Source organism: Leptonychotes weddellii, chromosome 16 (assembly GCF_054177405.1).
Source record: "Leptonychotes weddellii isolate Sample4059 chromosome 16, ASM5417740v2, whole genome shotgun sequence".
Lineage (NCBI taxonomy): Eukaryota > Metazoa > Chordata > Mammalia > Carnivora > Phocidae > Leptonychotes > Leptonychotes weddellii.
In genome coordinates, this window is record NC_138384.1 from 45,875,869 (window position 1) to 45,895,355 (window position 19,487).

The 19,487-nt window shown below is 54.4% G+C and overlaps 2 protein-coding genes across 9 annotated transcripts; both read right to left on the minus strand.

Moving 5' to 3' along the window:
• Window positions 1-3,074: 3,074 nt before the first annotated feature.
• On the minus strand, window positions 3,075-8,033 carry RCN3 (reticulocalbin 3). 2 transcript variants are annotated; one of them, XM_006749279.3, is made up of 4 exons: window positions 7,887-8,033; window positions 7,219-7,466; window positions 5,178-5,380; window positions 3,075-3,661 (listed from the first exon to the last, which is right to left on the minus strand). In XM_006749279.3, the coding sequence occupies exons 2-4, from the start codon at window positions 7,458-7,460 to the stop codon at window positions 3,090-3,092; spliced, it is 1,017 nt and encodes a 338-aa protein (XP_006749342.2). In that variant the 5' UTR covers window positions 7,461-7,466; window positions 7,887-8,033; the 3' UTR covers window positions 3,075-3,089. The 2 variants fall into 2 exon arrangements, with proteins under 2 accessions (XP_006749342.2, XP_081663809.1); XM_081807683.1 differs by having other exon boundaries at window positions 7,219-7,483; window positions 7,887-7,990.
• A 733-nt stretch (window positions 8,034-8,766) lies between these two features.
• Window positions 8,767-16,277, minus strand: FCGRT (Fc gamma receptor and transporter). Of its 7 annotated transcripts, none has more exons than XM_031020417.2 (7): window positions 16,260-16,277; window positions 14,811-14,894; window positions 14,018-14,272; window positions 13,656-13,931; window positions 10,073-10,342; window positions 9,375-9,491; window positions 8,767-9,090 (listed from the first exon to the last, which is right to left on the minus strand). In XM_031020417.2, exons 2-7 carry the CDS (start codon window positions 14,878-14,880, stop codon window positions 9,011-9,013), a joined length of 1,068 nt encoding a protein of 355 aa, XP_030876277.1. In that variant the 5' UTR covers window positions 14,881-14,894; window positions 16,260-16,277; the 3' UTR covers window positions 8,767-9,010. The 7 variants fall into 7 exon arrangements, with proteins under 7 accessions (XP_030876277.1, XP_030876279.1, XP_006749341.1 ...); XM_031020419.2 differs by lacking the exon at window positions 16,260-16,277 and adding an exon at window positions 15,915-16,064 and having other exon boundaries at window positions 14,018-14,269; XM_006749278.3 differs by lacking the exon at window positions 16,260-16,277 and adding an exon at window positions 15,915-16,064.
• Window positions 16,278-19,487: the final 3,210 nt, after the last annotated feature.

A 19,487-nucleotide genomic window follows, 5' to 3' on the forward strand; every position in this document is an offset into this window, starting at 1 on the left:
GAGCCTGCCTCTCTCTCTGTCTCTTATGAATAAATAAATAAAATCTTAAAAAAAAAAAGAAACCACTAAGCAGGGGCGCCTGGGTGGCTGAGTTGGTTAAGCGACTGCCTGCGGCTCAGGTCATGATCCCAGCGTCCTGGGATCGAGCCCCGCATCGGGTTCCCAGCTTGGCAGGAAGCCTGCTTCTCCCTCTCCCACTCCCCCTGCTTGTGTTCCCTCTCTCGCTGTGTCTCTGTCAAATAAATAAATAAAATCTTTAAAAAAAGAATAAATAAATAATAATAAAATAAAATGAAGATGATAGCCCACCCCCATAGGGTCACCATGATGACCCAATCAAGCCAATACTCAGGTAAAGGTGTTACCACAGTGCCCCTGGTATGCAGGACACACTCAATCAGGGTCTGTTAAATAATCTCAACTCAGGGGGCCCCTGGCTGGCTCAGTGAGTAGAGCATGCGACTCTTGATCTTGGGGGTTGTAAGTTCGAGTCCCACGTTGGATGTAGAGGTTACTTAAAAAATAAAATCTTAAGGGCGCCTGGGTGGCTCAGTTGGTTAAGCGACTGCCTTCGGCTCAGGTCATGATCCTCAAGTCCCGGGATCGAGTCCCGCATCGGGCTCCCTGCTCGGCAGGGAGTCTGCTTCTCCCTCTGACCCTCCTCCCTCTCATGCTCTCTGTCTCTCATTCCCTCTGTCTCAAATAAATAAATAAAAAATTAAAAAAAAAAATCTTAAAAAAAAACTCAACTCAGGAGAGTAAAAGGTATAATGACATCATTCGCTATAAAAGAGGGACGTTGGGCCTTGGAGGATGGAGAGTCTAGAGGGTTCGAGAAGGTCGGGTTAATGACATCTCTCCTCTCCAGATCATAGTCATCTCTGGAATGGGCTGGACGCCCTACCTCAACGGTGCACACATCAAGTCAGTAAAATGCCTGAGAAATATCTAAAACAACTGCAAATGCATATCCTAGTGGGACCAGTGATTCCACCGCTAGAAGCGGTGTAGTTATATTGACGCATGCATGTAATGTGACATAATGAGCATTTATCACCAGTCAGTTCTGCAGTTTTACATGTATTAACTCATCTAGTCCCTATAACCAGCCTTGATGTAGGAACAGTTATCAGTACTACCCTTTCATAGACAAGGAACAGGTCCAGAGAGGTTAAGTAATTTGCCCAAGGTCACACAGCCAGGAAGGTGCCAGGCTGGGATTTGAACCCAGGCCTTCTTCTGGCCTCAGAGCCCTTGATCCTAACAGGCTTGCCATAGACCCTCAAACCAGCTCTGGAAATGGAGCTACAAGAGAGGAGATGAGGAAGGCAGAGGATTATCCACCTTTTTTGCATCCTTTGGGCATTTAAACACATCAGTATGTTAAGCTGTTTTAGACATACAACTACATTTTTTTTTTTAAAGATTTTATTTATTTGACAGAGAGAGATACAGCGAGAGAGGGAACACAAGCAGCGGGAGTGGGAGAGGGAGAAGCAGGCTTCCTGCGGAGCAGGGAGCCCGATGCGGGGCTCGATCCCAGGACCCCGGGACCATGACCTGAGCCGAAGGCAGACACTTAACGACTGAGCCACCCAGGCACCCCTTCATACAACTACATTTTAAAAATAATTTGTGGGGATGCCTGGGTGGCTCAGTCGGATAAGTGTGTGTCTTCAGCTCAGGTCATGGATCGAGCCCCACACTGGGCTTCCCGCTCAGTGGGAAGCCTGCTTCTCCCTCTCTCTCTGCCTGCCGCTCCCTCTGCTTGTGCGCTCTCTGACAAATAAATAAATGAAATTTAAAATAACAATAATTAGTGAAAAGTTAGGCATGGTAGAAATGGGTATAAATCCTTCCACGAAGAGTGAACCCTTATGTGAACTGTGGACTTTGGATGGTGATGTGTCAGTCTAGGTCCATCCATTGTAACGAGTGTCCCCATTCTGGGGCAGGATGTTGATGTGGGGGAGGCTGTGTGAGTGTGGGGGCAAGGGGGATGTGGGAAATCTGGGGACCTTTTGCTCAATATGGCTGTGAACCTAAACCTGCTCTAAAAATTAACGTCAGGGGCATCTGGCTGGCTCCGTTGGTGGAGAATGTGACTCTTGATCTTGGGGTTGTGGGTTTGAGCCCCACATTGGGTCTGGAGATCACTTAAAAATAAAATCTTGGGCATCTGGGTGGTTCAGTCAGTTAAACATCTGCCTTCAGCTTGGGACATGATCCCAGGGTCCTGGGATCAAGCCCCCAAGCCCCGCATTGGGCTCCCTGCTCAGTGGGGAGTCTGCTTCTCCCTCTCCCTCTGTATGTGCTCTTTATCTCTCTCTCTCTCAAATAAATAAATAAAATATTTAAATAAATAAATAAAAATAAAATGCCTGGGTGGCTCAGTCGGTTGGGCATCCGGCTCTTGGTTTCCACTTGGGTCATGGTCTCAGGGTTGTGGGATTGAGCCCTGCATGGGGCTCCATGCTTAGTGTGGATCTGCTTGAGGTTCTCTCTCTCCCTCTCCCTCTGTCCCTCCCCTTGCTCACACTCTCTCTCTAATAAAATCTTTTTTTTTTTAAGATTTTATTTATTTATTTATTAGAGAGCGAGCGAGAGAGAAACAGCATGAGACGGGGGAAGGTCAGAGGGAGAAGCAGGCTCCCCGCCGAGCTGGGAGCCCGATGCAGGGCTCGATCCCAGGACTCCGGGATCATGATCTGAGCCGAAGGCAGTCGCTCAACTGACTGAGTCACCCAGGCGCCCCTAAATAAATAAAATCTTTTAAAAATAAAATAAAAATAAAAATTAAGGTCTGTTGGGGAGAAAAAGAAGGGAAAAAAAACCCTTCCACTATTGGGGCACCTGGGCGGTTCAGTTGGTTAAGTGTCCAAGTCCTTATTTTGGCTCAGGTCACGATCTCAGGGTCATGAGATTGAGCCCCGAGTCAGGCTCCACACTCAGCATGGAGCCTGCTTAAGATTCTCTCTCCCTCTCCCTCTGCCCCTCCCGTCTCACAATCTCTCTCTCTCTCTCTCTCTCAAAAAAAAAAAAAAATCTTCTACTATAAAATGGAGAAGAAACTGGAATTGGCACAAAAATTATAAAGGAATAGGAAGAAGATGGGCCAGCGGAAGTGGCCTCAGGGTAGATACTCCATGTATGGGGTTGGGGTTTTCCTGGGGTTCGGCCAGGACTGGGGCTCCCCGAAGCACTTCCGGGGAATGTGTTTTCAGGCTGAGGGCCCGGACTCCAAATGTGAGCACATGAAGGGGAAAGCAGGACCAGGAGAGATCAGACACTGGGAGGTCTGGTGTTGGGCAGCAGAGAGGTTGCCCTCCACTGATCTGTTTGTGGGCTGGGCTCCCTGGGGAAGGTGCTAGAAGACCAGGTGACTGGATCCCCCAAGGTAAGCACTGGAAGGCTGGCCCTGACATCAGAAGCCTGGGTCCCAGGAGGGGGGATGGGAAGTGGAGAAGTCTCCTCGGGCCTGAACTCACCGCAATCACGATGTCCCGCATGTGAGGGAACTCTTCGGGGTGCAAGAAGGCTGTCAGCTCCTCCCGAGTGGCCATCGAGTCCCCGTCCTGGTCCGCCACCCGGAAACGCCGCTCATCCCGAGCCAGCATCTTCTTGTAGGTCTCGGCGTCCTCCACATCGTGAAATTCTTCACCTGGGGAAGGGAGGGAATCTCGTTCAGCTGTGCTTTAATGGAGGGCACACAGGGCAGGTTGAGGGAAAAGACAAAGGATCCAGCTCGGTGGAGTCAGGGCAAGAAGGCCTCCACAGAACTGGTAATAATTAATATATATTCATTGTTTGTATATATTAGCAATCTTGTTGCGAGAGCTTATTAATAATCTTTTTTTTTTAAAGATTTTTATTTATTTATTTGACAGAGAGATAGAGAGAGAGCACAAGTAGGCAGAGTGGTAGGCAGAGGGAGAGGGTGAAGCAGGCTCCCCACTGAGCAGGGAGCCGGATGTGGGGCTCGATCCCAGGACCCCAGGATCATGACCTGAGCCAAAGGCAGCCGCTTAACCGACTGAGCCACCCAAGCGCCCCGCGAGAGCTTATTATATGCGAAGCTCTTTACCTACAAAATTGCATTTAATTCTCACAAAAAAGCAAGTCAAGAGAGTTTTTTCATTTATTCTCATTTTATGAAGGAGAAAACAGATTCCCACAGAGAGGAAACAACGAGCCCAAAGTCACGTAGCCAGGAATGATGAACTTTGAGTGGACACTGGCCCTTTGGGCCCCAAGGCCACCCTCTGGTGCAGTAAGTTATACTGACTCAGGTTATAGGACAGAGAAGAGGAGAAGGGCGTTTTCAACAAAGGAAAGGGTATGAGTGGAATGTGGAGGTTTGAAGAGCCCCTGAGTCCAGGGAAACTACAGAAGATCCATATGACTGGTCAGAAAATGCAGAAAAACAAAGCCAGGGGGGTGGGCTAGGCTGGGCTGAGAAGCTGGGAGTCTCCTCTGGAGACCCTGGGGAGCCATGAAGGGCTGTGAGCAGGGGAGGATCATGGTCACCTCTGGGTGTGGAAAGACCCCTCTGGGGATATATGAGGGACAGGCTGGAGGAGTGTGGAGGAAGGGTCCAGGAGGGAGAGAACAAGAGCTGTGGGGATCGAAGGGCTGGAGCATGGGGACAGACAGAACGGAAAGCAGTCAGGGGATGGGGTAAATAGATTTGAGGGGCTTTTTGTTTTGTTTTGTTTTAAGATTTTATTCATTTGATGGAGAGAGAGCACAAGCAGGGAGAGCCGCAGAGGGAGAGGGAGATGCAGGCTCCCCGCTGAGCAGGGGGCCCGATGCGGGACTCGATCCCAGGACCCCGGGATCATGACCTGAGCCGAAGGCAGATGCTTAACCAGGATTTGGGGTTCTGTCAGAGATCAACGGTCAGGATAACAGGGCATGGGAGGTAGATGTCCCTAGTCAAGGATCCCCCAGTCACGGTAACGGAGGTCGTGGATGCGAGTGAGAAGCCAGATAACAGGGATTGCGAGTTTCGGGGTGATGGGGTACTGGAAGTGGGTAGAACTTGATCAAGAGTTGGAAGTCAAAGGTTAGGGATTCTGTTTCATAGGCTGACGGTTCTCAGGATGAAGCTGTCAGAAAGGTCAGGGTCACAGTGTGTGTGTTTTGGGAGGAGCAGGAGTCGGGGTCTCGCCGCGTACCCGGCGCGTAGTGGCCATAGGTGGCGTTGCGCAGCTCCTCCCAACCCACACGCCCGTCGCGGTCCGTGTCGTACGTGCTCCAGGCCGCGCTCACCGAGTCCCGTATGTGTCGCTGCTGCGTGTGCGCGATCCAAGCACGGAGCTCGGCCAGCGACACCCAGCCGTCCCCATCCCCTGCACGGTCCATGCGGTCCACGATGCGCCTGCGAGTCGGGGCGGGGCATACGTCAGTCCCGGACTCCGCCCACCCCGGAGACCCGCCTTCGTCCAGGCTCCGCCCCTCACACGGAACCACGCCCCCACTCGAGACACACCCCCATACAGGGTTGATAAAGTGGTCCCAGAGCCGCCCGCACAGAGGGGGGCAACTGTCAATCCCGGGGCCACGCCCAGGGCAGGGCTCCGCCCCTCAATCCAGACCCAGAGGGTCTACGGCTGGCGCCGCGGTCCTCCACACGCCCTGGTTGGGGGGAAGGACCTACGGCAATCCAGGGCCACACCCTCCACCCTGACTGCGCCCCTGGAGCCTCACTTGTCCCATCTCTCGTTTGTCCGAGTTGGGGTGGGGGCAGGGAGGCGGTGGCACACCGCGCCCCTCGCCCACAGGTCCCCTATCCCATGACTCTCTCTGAACTCTGATGGCCACGGCCACGCACACACCCGACCTCTCGCAGTTTCAGGCGCGGCGGGTCTTCAGGTCATCCCCTCCAACCCGCCCCCTGCCCCGCCTGCCTGGCTGCGCGGGCCTGTTCAGGCCCCTCTCCCTCCAGTCCCACCCTATGCTGCGTCCCGCCCCTTTCCCCTACTTTTTCCAGACTGTGCCTAGAACCGTCACCCGCAACCCTGCGGGCTTGGCCTCCATCAGTCCCTTCCCCATGCTCTGGCCGGATCTTCTGCATCGCGCCGTCGCCTATGAAGCCCCTGAAGGCCCTTCCTCGCGCACCTTCTCTCGGGCCCCTCCTGTCTGCTCCCATGCCCCCGCCTGCGGCCACTCCCCGCCACCGGTTTGGATCCTTACCCAACAGCTCACAGAGCCCACAGGGAGCGCTCCTCTCGGTCACCGTCCTTAAGCCCCGCAACCCAGTTCCCAGGGTCGACTCCGACACGGCCGTGCCCAGGTCGCCGCCCCCTCCCGCGCCAGGCTGTGTCTCCTCCGATCGGTCTGGAGCTGGAGTCCCCGGACTCACACGCTACCCTGAGGTTCAAGCTGTTGTCAAGAGCGTGGGCTCCACGGCCAGATATTCTAGGTTCAAATCCTGCCACCTCCTCTTGCTGGCTGTGTGACCATGGGCAAGTCACTTAAAAAAAAAACAAGCCTCTCTGTGCCTCAGTTTACCCCTCAGTAAAATGGAGGATAAATAATAGAACCTACCCTGCAGCGTGGTTGTGGGGTTAAATAAATTAACCCTTGTAAAGCACTTGGAACAGTGCCAGGCGTTGTAGTAATGCTATGCCAAATGCATTAGCCTCTCACACTGCCTTTCCTCCTCCCTCCCTCCTTCACCCAACCCCATCCGTGCACAGTCTGCCAAAGCAGACCCAGTCACCACCACTCTCCCCCTGATCTAGTCATCACTGTCTCCTGTCTTCCACCTGGACGGCTGCAATTGCCTCTTCACCAGCTCCCTGCTTCTTGCTCCCTATAGGCTGTTCTCCGAAAGGCAACCAGAAGGATTCTGATGAAACCTAAGTCAGCTCACGTCCTCCCTCTGCTTAGAGCCCTCCCATGGCTCTCCTCTCCCTCGGAGAAACGCTGAAATCTTCACTGTGGCCTGAAGGCCCTGACCTCTTTGTTCCGTCTCTGCCATCACCTTCCACCTTCTCCTCTTCGTTCACTGGGTTCCAGCCACACGGGCCTCACTGTTCCTCAAATATCAGGCCTGCTCCTGCCTCAGGGCCTTTGCACTTACAGTTCCCTCTGCCTGGAATGCTATTCCCCCATATAGCCACATTGCTCAAATATTACCTTCTCACTGAGGCCTCCCTTCACTTCCCTGTTTAAAATTACAACCCTGAGTCCTCCCCTCCATCTCTCTCCTACCCCAGACGGGCTCGGCTTTCCTCTGGGCTGAGCTGGTCGAATTCCTTGGCCACTTCCTGTCCCAGGAAAGCCTCATGGTCGTATTGGAAGTTCCCGTGGGCGTCATCATGAGGGGCCTCGCTCAGGGGCGCCGCCTGGTGCACCCTCCCCTGGCCATGAGGGCCTGCGTCAGGGGATGGCTTGCCCTGGGCCCCGTGCCTGAGCAGCAACATCAGCAGCAGAAGTGATGGTCGCCACATCATCAGTCCCTAGGGAGCGGTGGAGGCTAGGAGTTAGGGGTCACAGGAAAAAGAATAGAGACAGGACAGGAGAATGGGGGTGGGGATGGAGAGACCGAAGACAAGACAGGGAGATGGTAGCTGGCCACAAAGTTTAGGGCTCAAGAAAGGCCGGGGGGTGGGAAAAAGGGGGGCGGGGTTCTCAGAGGTAAAACCAGAGGTAGGGACTGAATCTTCTGAGGGAGCCCCAGAACGGTGCCAGAGCCGCTGGTGGGAGGTTTCAAGGGAGAGACGTGGCGCACTTCCCACGCAAAGTGTGGGGCGGGGTCGTGGCCGGAGAGCAATCATGCAGGCCCCCAGGCGTTATTTGCAGCCCGGACCCAATTTCCAGACCCGAGAGAACCCGAACCGTTCTCCCTGGGCAAGCCACCCGCCCTCGCCTCCCTTTACCAGTTTCGCCAGCTTCACTTCTCTCTACACAGTCCGCTCTGCGTTCTCCGAAAAGATGCCCAATTTGGCTGCTCTCCAGCCAGGCCCCGCCCTCCAACCAATGAGCGCTCATAAGGACTCCCCCCCCCAGGGGCGGGGCCGGTGAGCTCCGCGAGGGCCGCGGGCGTCCCACGCCACGTCCACAGAGAAGAGCGCGGCCCCAGAGGTTCCGCCCGCCCCTTCCCAGGGCAGGCGGGTGGGCGGCCCCGGAGAGACTCGGATGCCGAGAACTACAATTCCCGGCAGGCATCGCAGCGCCCGGCCGGACCACCGACCACCTCCAGCTGTTCTATTTCCCAAGCCTCTTGGGAGGTGGTTTGGGTTTTTTTGGAGGGTTTTCTTTTTATTTTTAAGTTTATTTGTTTTATTAAGTAATCTCTACACCGATGGTGGAGCTGGAGCTCACGACCCTAAGATCAAGAGTCGCATGCTCTTCCGACTGAGCCAGCCAGGCGCCCAGGGAGGTGTATTTTTATCTTTCCCTTTGTCAGCATGGTTTAAGAAAGAAGGGAACCAAGGGGCCAGGGGAGGCAACCCCTTCCCTCAAAGAGGGAACAATGCTTCTCTTCCTCTCCACCCAAGGAGTCAGGTCAGACTCCAGCCAAGAATTCCTCAAAATGCGAGGTACAGTGTAGGCATTTGGTAAGTATCTGTGAAACTTATGAATGAAAAAGACATGACTTGGTATATAAAATTGGCATATTCCACAACTGGCAAATGTTAGTCTCCGGAGAGATCTGAAGCCCAGGGCTTAGGCTATTTATCCGCCCCCCTACACACACACACACACGTGTTCTCCTACCTCCCCTGCCTAAAAGTTGAAATGATAAGAACACAATGATTCGGGCCCAAACTCGTGTTTATATGTGGAGGTGGGAAAGAGCCATGATCATCAGGAAGGGAAACTGAGGCAGGCCACAGAAGGAGAAATCCAGAAGGTCATCCGGCCCAGGACTCTTTCTGGAGGCTCAGAAATACCAGGATTCCAGGAGGTCTCACAGCATGAAGGGGACCTGACTACATTAGCTGGTGGTAGCCAGGATGGAGGATGATCATCAGGCAGCTGCTGAGAATGCATTTACATGCTAAGAGTCAGCATCCTTGGGCACACCAGGAGTGGGCAGGAGGGCCCCTTCATCGTCCCCACTGAGAGACATCCAAGGGGCTGAGGGAAGAGGAAAGGGGGGGAGGTCGTGAGAATCTCTGAAATCTTCTGGGTTCCTGACTGCCCCTCCCCCACGTGTGTCTGCCTGTCTGTCTTTCCCAGTCTCTGTCCTACTCCACAGGTTTCTGTCCCCCTCCGAGCTTCTGTTTCCTCCCTCCAGTCTCCCCACCCACCGTGTCTGTTTCTTTCTGTCTAGATCCGCCCCCCACCCCAGGTCTGTGTCTCGCTCTCCTTGGGGGTTTCTGTCCCTCTCTCTCAGTTCTTTCCCTCTTCCAGCTCCACACCTGGCAGCCCCTTTCTCATCCTCCTCCACAGCAGAGCTCCTCCTGCAGCCACTGCCGTGAGCAGTAAGAAGCTGACGACGATCCCAACCACTGGCACCGAGGATTTGGCTGGTGATTCTGCAGCCAGAGAATGATGTGAGATGCTGAGGGGACCCACCAGCCCATCTAAGTCAGGGCAGGAGCCTGGGGGTTCTCAGTCCCTCCCGACCTCAGCGATCCCAGCATCAGGTTTGGGGGAATGGGTGTGGACAGAGGGAACGCCAATCAGCTGATGTTCTAGGTCTGTGCAGAATGCTCCCACAGCGCATAGAACCAGCCACGGCAAGATGGGTCTCAGTCACACTGGCCGAGGGACCCGCAGCAGCAGCGTGAGTGGTATTGTGACCCGGAGAGGAAGGGCCGGCACAGAGCAGGAGAAGGTCAGATTCACAGAGGACTGGCAGTAGCTGAGCAATACACGGTCAGTCTTAGTGACGACTGGTAGCAGCAGACAACGAATGATCAGACCAGCAGCAGCAAGAGGGAAGGCGGTAAGACTTAGGGAGGACTGTCCAGAGTGGTTAATGGGTGGGCAGACTCAGTGAGGCCGGCAGCAGCAGGAGGGAAGGCAGTCAGACTCAAGGGGGACTGGCAGCAGTGGGGTGGAAGGACGAAAGGCAGCCAGAGACAAGGAGTATCATCACGCAGCGGAACCTCACCCAGCTCCACCGTGAGGGGCTGCGACAGCCCTGCGTGCTGCACCAGGCAGCGGTAATGGTGCTCGTCGCCACTTTTGACTGTCAGCGAAGACCAGGCGTGGAAGGAACCGTCGCCATTGGGGCCAAGGTCACCTTCACCAGAGCCGGCGGCCAGCCCGTTCCGGAGGAATCGCAGCTGTAGCTCGGGGGGATAGAAGGAGAAGGCACTGCAGGTGAGCACAGAAAAGCCGGGGCTGCCGGGTCGGGCCTTCAGGCGCATGGAGGGCGGCTCTGCAGACAAACAGGCAGACAGACCTAAACCCGAAGCCCACGAACCCCTAGGGCCAGACCTAGTGAGGGTCGGGGAAGGACAGACAGAGGCCTCCATTCCTCCCACCATACCCAGCAGGCCCCACCGTGTGCCCTGCACTGTGCTGAGCCTGGAGAATATAGTGGCAAAGGTAAAGGGACCTTCCTGAGGGGATAGAGACCCCATCTATCCACGGTGAGGGTATCCACCGCTCGTCCATTCCTTCCTACAACAGACACATACTGAGCATCAACCATGTGCCAGACACTCTTCTAGGTGCCCGGGACACAGCAGTGAACAAGACAGACCAAAGTCCCTGTCTTTGGGGAGCCTAGGTAGCTCAGTTGGTTAAGCGTCTGCCTTCGGCTCAGGTCATGATCCCAGGGTCCTGGGATCGAGCCCCACATCGGGCTCCCCGCTCAGCGGGAAGCCTGCTTCTCCCTCTCCCACTCCCCCTGCTTGTGTTCCCTCTCTCGCTATGTCTCTCTCTGTCAAATAAATAAATAAAATCTTAAAAAAAAAAAAAGATAGTAAGCAGATATTATGAAAAATACCATACCAGCGCATTTGAAATTTAAATGAACTGGACAAATTCCTAGGAAATGCAACCTTTCAAAACTGACACAAGAAGAAATAAAAAACTTGAGTAGTCCTATAATGATTTAACAATTTTTAATCCATAATTTAAAACTTTCCAAAAAATAAAAGTCCAGGTCCAGGTGACGTCATTGGTGAATTTTTAAAACAAACAAAAACAAATAACACATGTACATCTAATTTAGGAAAAAAGGCTCCACTGCAATTCAGTGGAGGAGACAGGATGGTGGTCTTGCAACAAAGGAAGCTGGGTCAACTGGAGATCCACGAGGGACAAATAACCTTGACCCCTTACCTCACACCATCATACACAATTAACTCTAGATGGATTCACAGTTACATATAAAAGTTACTTATCAACCAAGCTTCTAGAAGGCCTAGAAGAATACCTTCATAGCTTTGGGAGAGGAAAGATTTCCTTAAGAGAACACACACAAAGCTACAGATAAAAGATGGATGGATTGATCTTCATTAAAACTAAGAACTTTTGGGGGCACCTGGGTGGCTCAGTCATTAAGCGTCTGCCTTCAGCTCAGGTCATGATCCCAGGGTCCTGGGATCGAGCCCCGCATCAGGCTCCCTGCTCAGCGGGAAGCCTGCTTCTCCCTCTCCCACTCCCCCTGCTTGTGTTCCCTCTCTCGCTGTGTCTCTCTCTGTCAAATAAATAAATAAAATATTAAAAAAAAACCAACTAAGAACTTTTGTTCATCAAAAAGTTTCATCAAGAGGATGAAAAGACAAGCTGCACACCAGGAGAGGTTATTTCCAATAGAACCACCTGACATAGCCAAAAGACTCATATCCAGAATATATTAAGAACTCTAATAAGAAAAAGAGATAAAAATTCCTATTTAAAAATGGACAAAACACTCAAACAACCACTCCAAAAGAGTGGACGCTCAACTGGTCAATAGTGCAAAAAAGTACCCTGTCACTAGTCATCAACTCATTTAACTGAATTTTTTTAAGGATTTATTTATTTGGGGGGGGAGGGGGGAGGGAGAGAGAGAATTCCAAGCTGACTCCCTGCTGAGCACGGAGCCTGATGTGGGGCTCAATCCCACAACCGAGAGATCACAACCTGAGCCAAAACCAAGAGTCGGAGCCTTAACCAACTGAGACACACACGCCCCCTCATTGATCTGATTTTGTCAAATCATGTATACGATTATCATTTATCATCAGAGAATTGAAAAACGCATCACAATAAGATACCACCACACACCCACCAGATTGCTTCAAATTCAAGACAGACAATATCAAATTTGGCAAGTCTGTGGAGCAACTGGAGTTCTCATACACAGCTGGTGGGATTAGGAAATGGGTTCAACACCCTTGAGAAAAGTGTTTAGCACTACGTACTAAAGCTAATCTGGGGCCTACACCACCATACACAAAAGAGCACATGCTCACAGTCATGTGAAATTCAAAATCATGCAACGCCATGGTGATAAAAAATCGGGTCAGTTGTTGCCCTTGAGAGATATGGAATGGGAAGGGACACAAGGAAGTCTTGTGGGGTGCTGGAAATGTTCTAGGTCTTGGTACGCAGGTACATGGGCATCCATTAAACTTAATCAAGCCATATACTTTAGGTAGGTGAGTTACACCTCAATAAAAAAGAAAAAACAAAGACACTATAGTGAGTGAATGGACAAAACAATGGCATGGGATACGGTAATGGGGGTCATACTGGGGCACACTTTAACCAGGGTGATCAGGGAGGGCCCTGCTGAAGAGCTGACATCCAAGGTCAAACCTAAAGCATGAGAAGGACCCAGTCATGGCAGGATCCCAAGGAAGAGAACTGCAAGCAGAGGGAACAGCAGGAGCAAAGGTCCTGAGGAAGAAAAGAACCTGACACTTGGAGGAAGGGGTGAGAAAGCCAGCATGGCTGGGGTGTTGTGAAATTATAGTGACAGAAAGCAGCCAGGCCCAGCCACCTGCAGGGATTGTAGGCCACGGAGTAGAGGTTGCATTGTAGTGTAAGACTAGAGAAAAGTTAATGGGGGCAGTTTTAAGCAGTGGCGGGCTAGGAGCTCATTTATGTTTTAAAACATTCCTCTGACTGCTAGGTAGAGGATGGTCTGTACTGAGGGCCAGGATGGAAGCTGTGACTGCAAGATGGGGACACTGAGGACAAAAGAGCTCTAATTCCAACCCCTGAGAATCCCCCAGACATGCACAGAAGTACAGTTGGGGTGTTTTGGTGCTATAATGGGGGTCACGCAAGGCATCGTGGGGGTCCAAAAGAGGCAAGTGAAAAGCCTCACGGGCCACAGGAAAATCTCCCCGGCTGCGATACCAGAGGAACCGATGGAGGAGGGCGGAGGTGGAGAATGCGAGGGCTGGTGTAGGCTCGAGGAGCTCTGGGTGAGCCTGTCTGGGTGAACAAAGCAAATGGAGGCTGAGGAGAGGGACAGAGACCACGGCGCTTGGGGTCTCCAGGCCAGGCTGAGGAACTTGAGCTGTGTCCAGAGGTCTCTGAGAGCCAGGGGAGGGCTGTGTGCGGGAGAGGAGTGGGGGCAGCTCTGGGTGTAGAAAGACCCTCTGGGACATGTCCGGGAGGAGCTGCAGTGGGGAGGGTGGGGGCCAGGAGACCAGGGAAGAGGCTGCGGGAATACGATGAGGCCTATGGTGGGGGTGTGGGGATGGAGAGATCCATGGGGATGAGGGATTCTTCCGGAGGCCACTCACCCTTCCACTCCAGGTTTCCACGGCCCCTCTCCAGATGCCCCAGCAGCCGCTGGGGGCAGGAGTTGAGCAGGAAGGTCCTCTCCTTGCTGACCGCCCCGGCCTGTTGCATCCACGTGTTCCGGATGGTCTCAGTCTCGGGCCAGTCCCCGTTCCAGGTGCCCAACTTGGGGTCGAAATTCATGAAATCCTCGCCGTTCAGAGCAAACTTGGCCACAGGCACCGAGGTGTTGTCAGGGCCCAACTCACAGCCCAGCAGGCCCTGCAGGGTGTAGGGTCCTGGGGTGCCCACATACAGGTAAGCAGGACCCAGGAGCAGGGGCCCCGGCCCCTCCGCGCTCAGACCCCGGGGGGCCTGCTCTTACCTCCTTCCCCCAAGGCTCTGAGACCTTCAAGAAAGAGCTCCTGCTTGTTCCTCAGGTCTGTCGTCTCTTTCTCCCAGTACCAGGAGACCTGGTTTTCCCAGACCCAAGCCCCGCACGGATCAGCCTGGGCCCTCAGGTTATTGTAGCTCAGGTACTGCTGTGGCCCGAGCCACCCGGACACCCAGAAGGCAGGAGTCCCAGGGGCAGGAGAGGACACCGCCGTGAGGTGGTACAGGAGGGAGAAATGGCTGTCTGCTGGAGGGAGACAGAGATGAAGAGAGCAGGTGGGGGGAGGCCCTAGACTGGGAGCAGGACAGACACCCTGAAAGAGAAAAGACTCAACCCCAAAGAGCAAGGACGGGCCCAGCGAGAGGGAGACAACCTTGGGGAGTGGGGGGCGGACACGGGATGCAGAGAGGAAAGGGACAGACTGGGGGGGACAGACCCAGAGAGAGGAGCTGGGAAAAGACCCAGAGAGAGGGGGACAGGCTTGGTGGGGGGCAGACTTCGAGAGGAGAAGGACAGATCCAGAACGTGGAGGACAGACTGGGGGTGGGGGGTGGGAGAGACAGAGTGGGAGGGGGACAGACCCAGAGTGGGGGGGTGACAGACTCAGAGAGAAGCGAACAGGTGGCCCGCAGACGCAGACACCGAGGGAGGAGGAACAGTGAGTGAGAAAGTGCCGCTAGGCGAAGGAGGTCGGGCCCGCCCGAGGGAAACCTCAGATTTCGCTTCCCTCGCCCCTTCCCGGCCGCCGGCGCCTCCCTCCTACCCGGCAGCCGCGGCCCCTCACCTGCGCGTAGTGTCGGCAGCAGGAAGAGCAGGAAACCGAGCCCCCAGGGCCGAGGCCGGGGGACCCCCATCCTGAGCTGGAGACCTGGGGCGGGAGGGGGAGCGTGACTGCTCCGACCCCCGCCCCGCCCCCGCCTCCCCCAGCTCCCGAGGGGCTCGGCCAGCACGCGCACCCGCGCCTGGGGGCCCCGCGACCGAGGCTGGCCACCCTGCCCTCCTCCCCGGTGAACTTTCACCCCTTCATTTGCTCCCTTTGGGTTAATTAATTACAGAGCCTGGATAGGCTGGGAGTTCTGTCTCGAGCCCGGTCCCGCCTCTTCTTCCTCCCTCAGACCCTGGAATCCGAGTCCCAGCCCCTCCTCCTCAGACTGGGGAGGCCCGGCCCCCAGCCCCTCCTCCCTCAGACCCTGGAGTCCAGGCCCCCAGCCCCCTCCTTTCTGAGACCCAGGGGTCCAGGCCCCCAGCCCCTCCTTCCCCAGGCCCAGGGGTCCAGGGCCTCCAGCCCCTCCTCTCTCAGACCCGAGAGTCCCTGCCCCCGGGCCCCTCCTTTCCCAGACCCAGGAGTCCAAAGCCCCCAGCTCCCTCCTCCCTGAGACCCGGGAGTCTAGACCCACAGCCCCTCCTCCCTCAGACCCTGGAGTCCTCACCCCCAGCCCCCTTCTCCCTCAGAGCCAGGAGTCCAGGGTCTCCAGCCGCTCCTCCCTCAGACCCGAGGGTCCCTGCCCCCGGACCCCTCCTTCCCCAGACCCAGAAGTCCAAAACCCCCCTGCCCCTCCTCCTTCAGGCCGAGGAGTCCGGGGCCTCCAGCCCCTCCTCCCTCAGACCCGGGGTCCAGACCCCCAGCCCCTCCTTTCTGAGACCCAGGGGTCCGGGTCCCTAGCCCCTCCTTCCCCAGCACCAGGAATCCAGCCCCCCCAGCCCCTCCTTCCCCAGACCCAGGAGTCCAAGTCCCCAGCCCTCTCCTCCCTCAGACAGAGGAGTCCAGGCCCCCCCCACCACTCCTCCCTCAGACCCGGAGTGCAGGACCCCAAACCGCTCCTCCCTCAGATCCAGGAGTCCTGACCCTCGCCCGTCCTCCCTCGGCCTGGGCCCCAGCTCTGCTCACAGCAGCGAAGTTCCCTTCCAGCCTGCAGCCCTAGCTGGCTCCCGTGACTGGAGACCCCAGTTCCTCTCTCACATCCTGTCCGGAGACTGCTCCCTGACTTCAGGAATATCCAACCCCGCCCCCCAGCTGCAGGGCACACCCCAGGCCCTGCGCCCAGCCTCTCTGAGTATTTGTCTCTGCCTCTCTTGAAACTTTTTTCTTTGTTTCTTTTCTTTTTGGTCTCTCTCTGTTGCTCCCTGTTTTCTTATTTTGAGGGTGTCAGCCACCCAGCGAATTCATGACAAAGTTGAGAGCCCGAAACTGTCGGAGTCCAAATGTGGAGGTTTCAGGGGGTCCCCTTCTTACCTCGTTGTACAACCTCCCCCACCTCTCACCCCTTCACCAGCTCTTGCTACACAGTGAAAGTTCTCCAGACACCTTCTAAATTTCCTCCTTGGAACCCGTCCCCTAAGCGTCCCCTTAAAATGCCCTTACACTTCTTTAATATCTTCTGATATGGACTCAATAACACAGTCCCAAGATAGACTGCTCACAGGCTTAGAGGCCCCCTCCAGTCCCCTGCCCCAGCCCACGCTGCGGCGACAATAACTCCATTATACTGGAATGTTGTACATATATAGAAAGAGACTTATTTTAAGGAATTGGCTCATGTGATTGTGCTGGCTTAGCAAGTCTAAAATATGATAGGGGTGGTTGGCAGCCTGGGGAAAGAGCTGCAGGTCAAGTCCCACAGCAGCAGGCTGGACAACCAGGGAGAGCTGATCTTGCAGATGGAGTCTGATCGAAGGCAGTCGGCCCACTTAGGGGAGGTCCGTGTTGTCCTATTCAGGCTGCAACTGATGCGCTGTAGCCCACCCACATTCTGGAAGGGTAGTCGCTTTCCTCCAAGTCCCCTGACTTCAGTGGAAGTCTCATCCCAAAACACTCTCATGGAAACATCCAGAGTAATGTCTGACCCAACATCTGGGGCCTGGGGTGCAGCCAAGCTGATACATGAAATTAACCGTGACACATGGTAAATCTGTGTTCGACTTAGTGAGGAGCCTGTAAGATCCACCCTGAGGGCCTCTAATGCTGCTGAAGGAACCTCCGTTCATGCCCCACAAATCCTATTATAGCACCCTCAGTTCTTTCCTAAAATACTCTGAGGAACCCGCCGTGCCCAGTTGTCCCCTCTGCGTCCCTAGGGATCTGGCTATGTCTCTAGGGGACCATTCCAGCAGCCCCGGGGCTCTCATTTTAAAGGCCTCAGGACCAAAAACAGGCAAAGTAAATAATAAAATAAAGGCCCCAGGTTCCTCCTGTGATGTTCCTTGGACCCTGATATAAAAGGGCCAATGTCCTGGGCACCTGGGTGGCTCAGTCGTTGAGTGTCTGCCTTTGGCTCAGGTTATGATCCCAGGGTCCTGGGATCGAGCCCTGCATCGGGCTCCCTGCTCCGCGGGAAGCCTGCTTCTCCCTCTCCCACCTCCCTCTGCTTGTGTTCCTGCTCTCGCTGTCAAATAAATAAATAAAGTCTTAAAAAAGGGGGGGGGCACTGTCTTGTGACAGGACCCTTGGAGCCTGGAAACCACTGCCCTGGGGCCCCAATAATGAACTTTAGTGCCGTGTCCCTGGTGTCCTGCAGGACCATGGCCAGAGGCCCCTACTGGGCCCCTGGTCTCTGATATCTCAGATCCCCACCCCCATGCCCTTTGGGTCTCCTGACAGAATCCTGAGGCCCAGCAGTAACGTCTGCAACAGCTTCTGCTAATCTCTCTCTCAGAATCGGCCACCCCACCCCTGGGATCCTGCTAAACCAGTCCTGAGCCCTCACCCTGGTGTGACCCCAGAGGGGCCTCAGCCCCAGGCCCTTCTCTCCCTCTAGACATTCCAGCCAGCAACAAATCTCCTGCATTTGCATTTCTCAGGGACTTGCTATCAGGCCCTTACCATGTCTCCTTGCCAGCTAGACTGTTCCTCCCTCACCCAGGAGAGAATGACCCTCAAGGGACCCCATTATAAAGGGGCCCTGAGGTCTTGTTATGTGGCTCTGTGTCTCCTCTTCAGGTCCCCTGGGTCCTACTCTATTGGTTAAGACACCCCCCTCCCCCAGGGATCTTCTCTATAGCGTAGGTTCCTAAATAATGCCACTAGAGCCCTGGGGACAAGCCCTTGGGTTCCTGCCACTGCGCTCTGGGACTCTAGAGCATTGTCCCTGGGGCCTTCCATAATGCTCACATTTTGCCCAACTGTCCTTCAGCTCCTGCTTTACCCCCTCTCTGGGTATCTGACGCCTCTGGGTGTCCTCAGTCCTGCTACAATGTCCCATCAGCTGTCATTGCAACACCTCTCAGGACCCTACTCTAATATTCACTGGGTCCTGCCGAAAAGTCCTTTGGTTCCTGATAAAGTGTCCCCAGGACCTGCGTACTCTCCCCCTGAGCACTCAGAAGGTCCCCTGGACCCTGCTACAATGGGTGCAGTCTTCCTTCATATGGCCTTGAGAATCATCAAAATGACCACAGGATGTCCCCTCTAAACCGTTGGGGTCCTGCCAGGATCCAATTAGAATGTCTCCTAGTGGGGCACCTGGGTGGCTCAGTAGGTTAAATGTCCCTTCAGCTCAGGTCATGATCTCCAGGTACTGGGATCGAGCCCCTTATCGGGCTCCCAGCTCATCGGGGAGCCTGCTTCTCCTTCTCCCTCTGCCTCTCCCCCTGCTTGTTCTCTCTTTCTCTCAAATGAATAAATAAAATACTAAAAAAAAAAAAAAGAATGTCTCCTAGCTCTACCATGAAGTCTTTAGGGCTCTGCTAAACACTCCAAGGGAATGCCCGGGTGGCTCAGTCGGTTAAGCATCTGCCTTTGGCTCAGGTCATGATCCCAGGGTCCTAGGATCTAGTCCTGCTTTGGGCTCCTTGCTCAGCAGGGATCCTGCTTCTCCCTCTGCCTGCAGCTCCCCCTGCTTGTGTGCTCTTTCTCTCTCTCTCTCTGACAAGTAAATAAAATATTAAAAAAAAAAAAAACCCAACACTCCAAGGGCCTGCTAGTTTGTGTCCCCCAGAACCATCAGAGTGTTCTCTAGGGCTATGGAAAAATTCCCACAGGCTTTTCCCTACGTGGCCCAGGGTCCTGCTTCAGTGGCCATCCACCATGGCCCCGGATCACCGCATTCATTTCCCGCTGCTGCTATAATTTAACCACAGACTTGGCGGCTTAAAACAACACAAATTTTTTATCTCGCAGTTCTGGAAGTCAGACATCTAAAATGGTCCACAGCGCTTTCTTTTTTTTTAATTTTTATTTATTTTAATTTTTTAAAGATTTTATTTATTTTTCAACAGAGAGAGAGAGCGAGCGAGAGAGGGAACACAAGCAGGGGGAGTGGGAGAGGGAGAAGCAGGCTTCCCGCCGAGTAGGGAGCCTGATGTGGGACTTGATCCCAGGACCCTGGGATCATGACCTGAGCTGAAGGCAGACGCTTAACGACTGAGCCACCCAGGTGCCCTCTTTTTTTTTAAAAAAGATTTTATTGGGGCGCCTCGGTGGCTCAGTTGGTTAAGCAACTGCCTTCAGCTCAGGTCATGATCC

Coding starts and splice junctions, on each gene's coding strand:
- RCN3 (XM_006749279.3), bottom strand. CDS start 7,460: ATGATGTGGCGACCATCACTTCTGCTGCTGATGTTGCTGCTCAGGCAC. Junction 5,381..7,218: donor GAAAGCCGAGCCCGTCTGGG/GTAGGAGAGAGA, acceptor CCCGACTCGCAG/GCGCATCGTGGACCGCATGG. Junction 3,662..5,177: donor CTATGGCCACTACGCGCCGG/GTACGCGGCGAG, acceptor TCCCTTCCCCAG/GTGAAGAATTTCACGATGTG.
- FCGRT (XM_031020417.2), bottom strand. CDS start 14,880: ATGGGGGTCCCCCGGCCTCGGCCCTGGGGGCTCGGTTTCCTGCTCTTC. Junction 14,273..14,810: donor GCTGCCGACACTACGCGCAG/GTGAGGGGCCGC, acceptor GTCTCCCTCCAG/CAGACAGCCATTTCTCCCTC. Junction 9,091..9,374: donor GATGAGAAAGGGGCTGCCAG/GTGTGGAGCTGG, acceptor CTCTTCCCTCAG/CCCCTTGGATGTCTCTCAGT.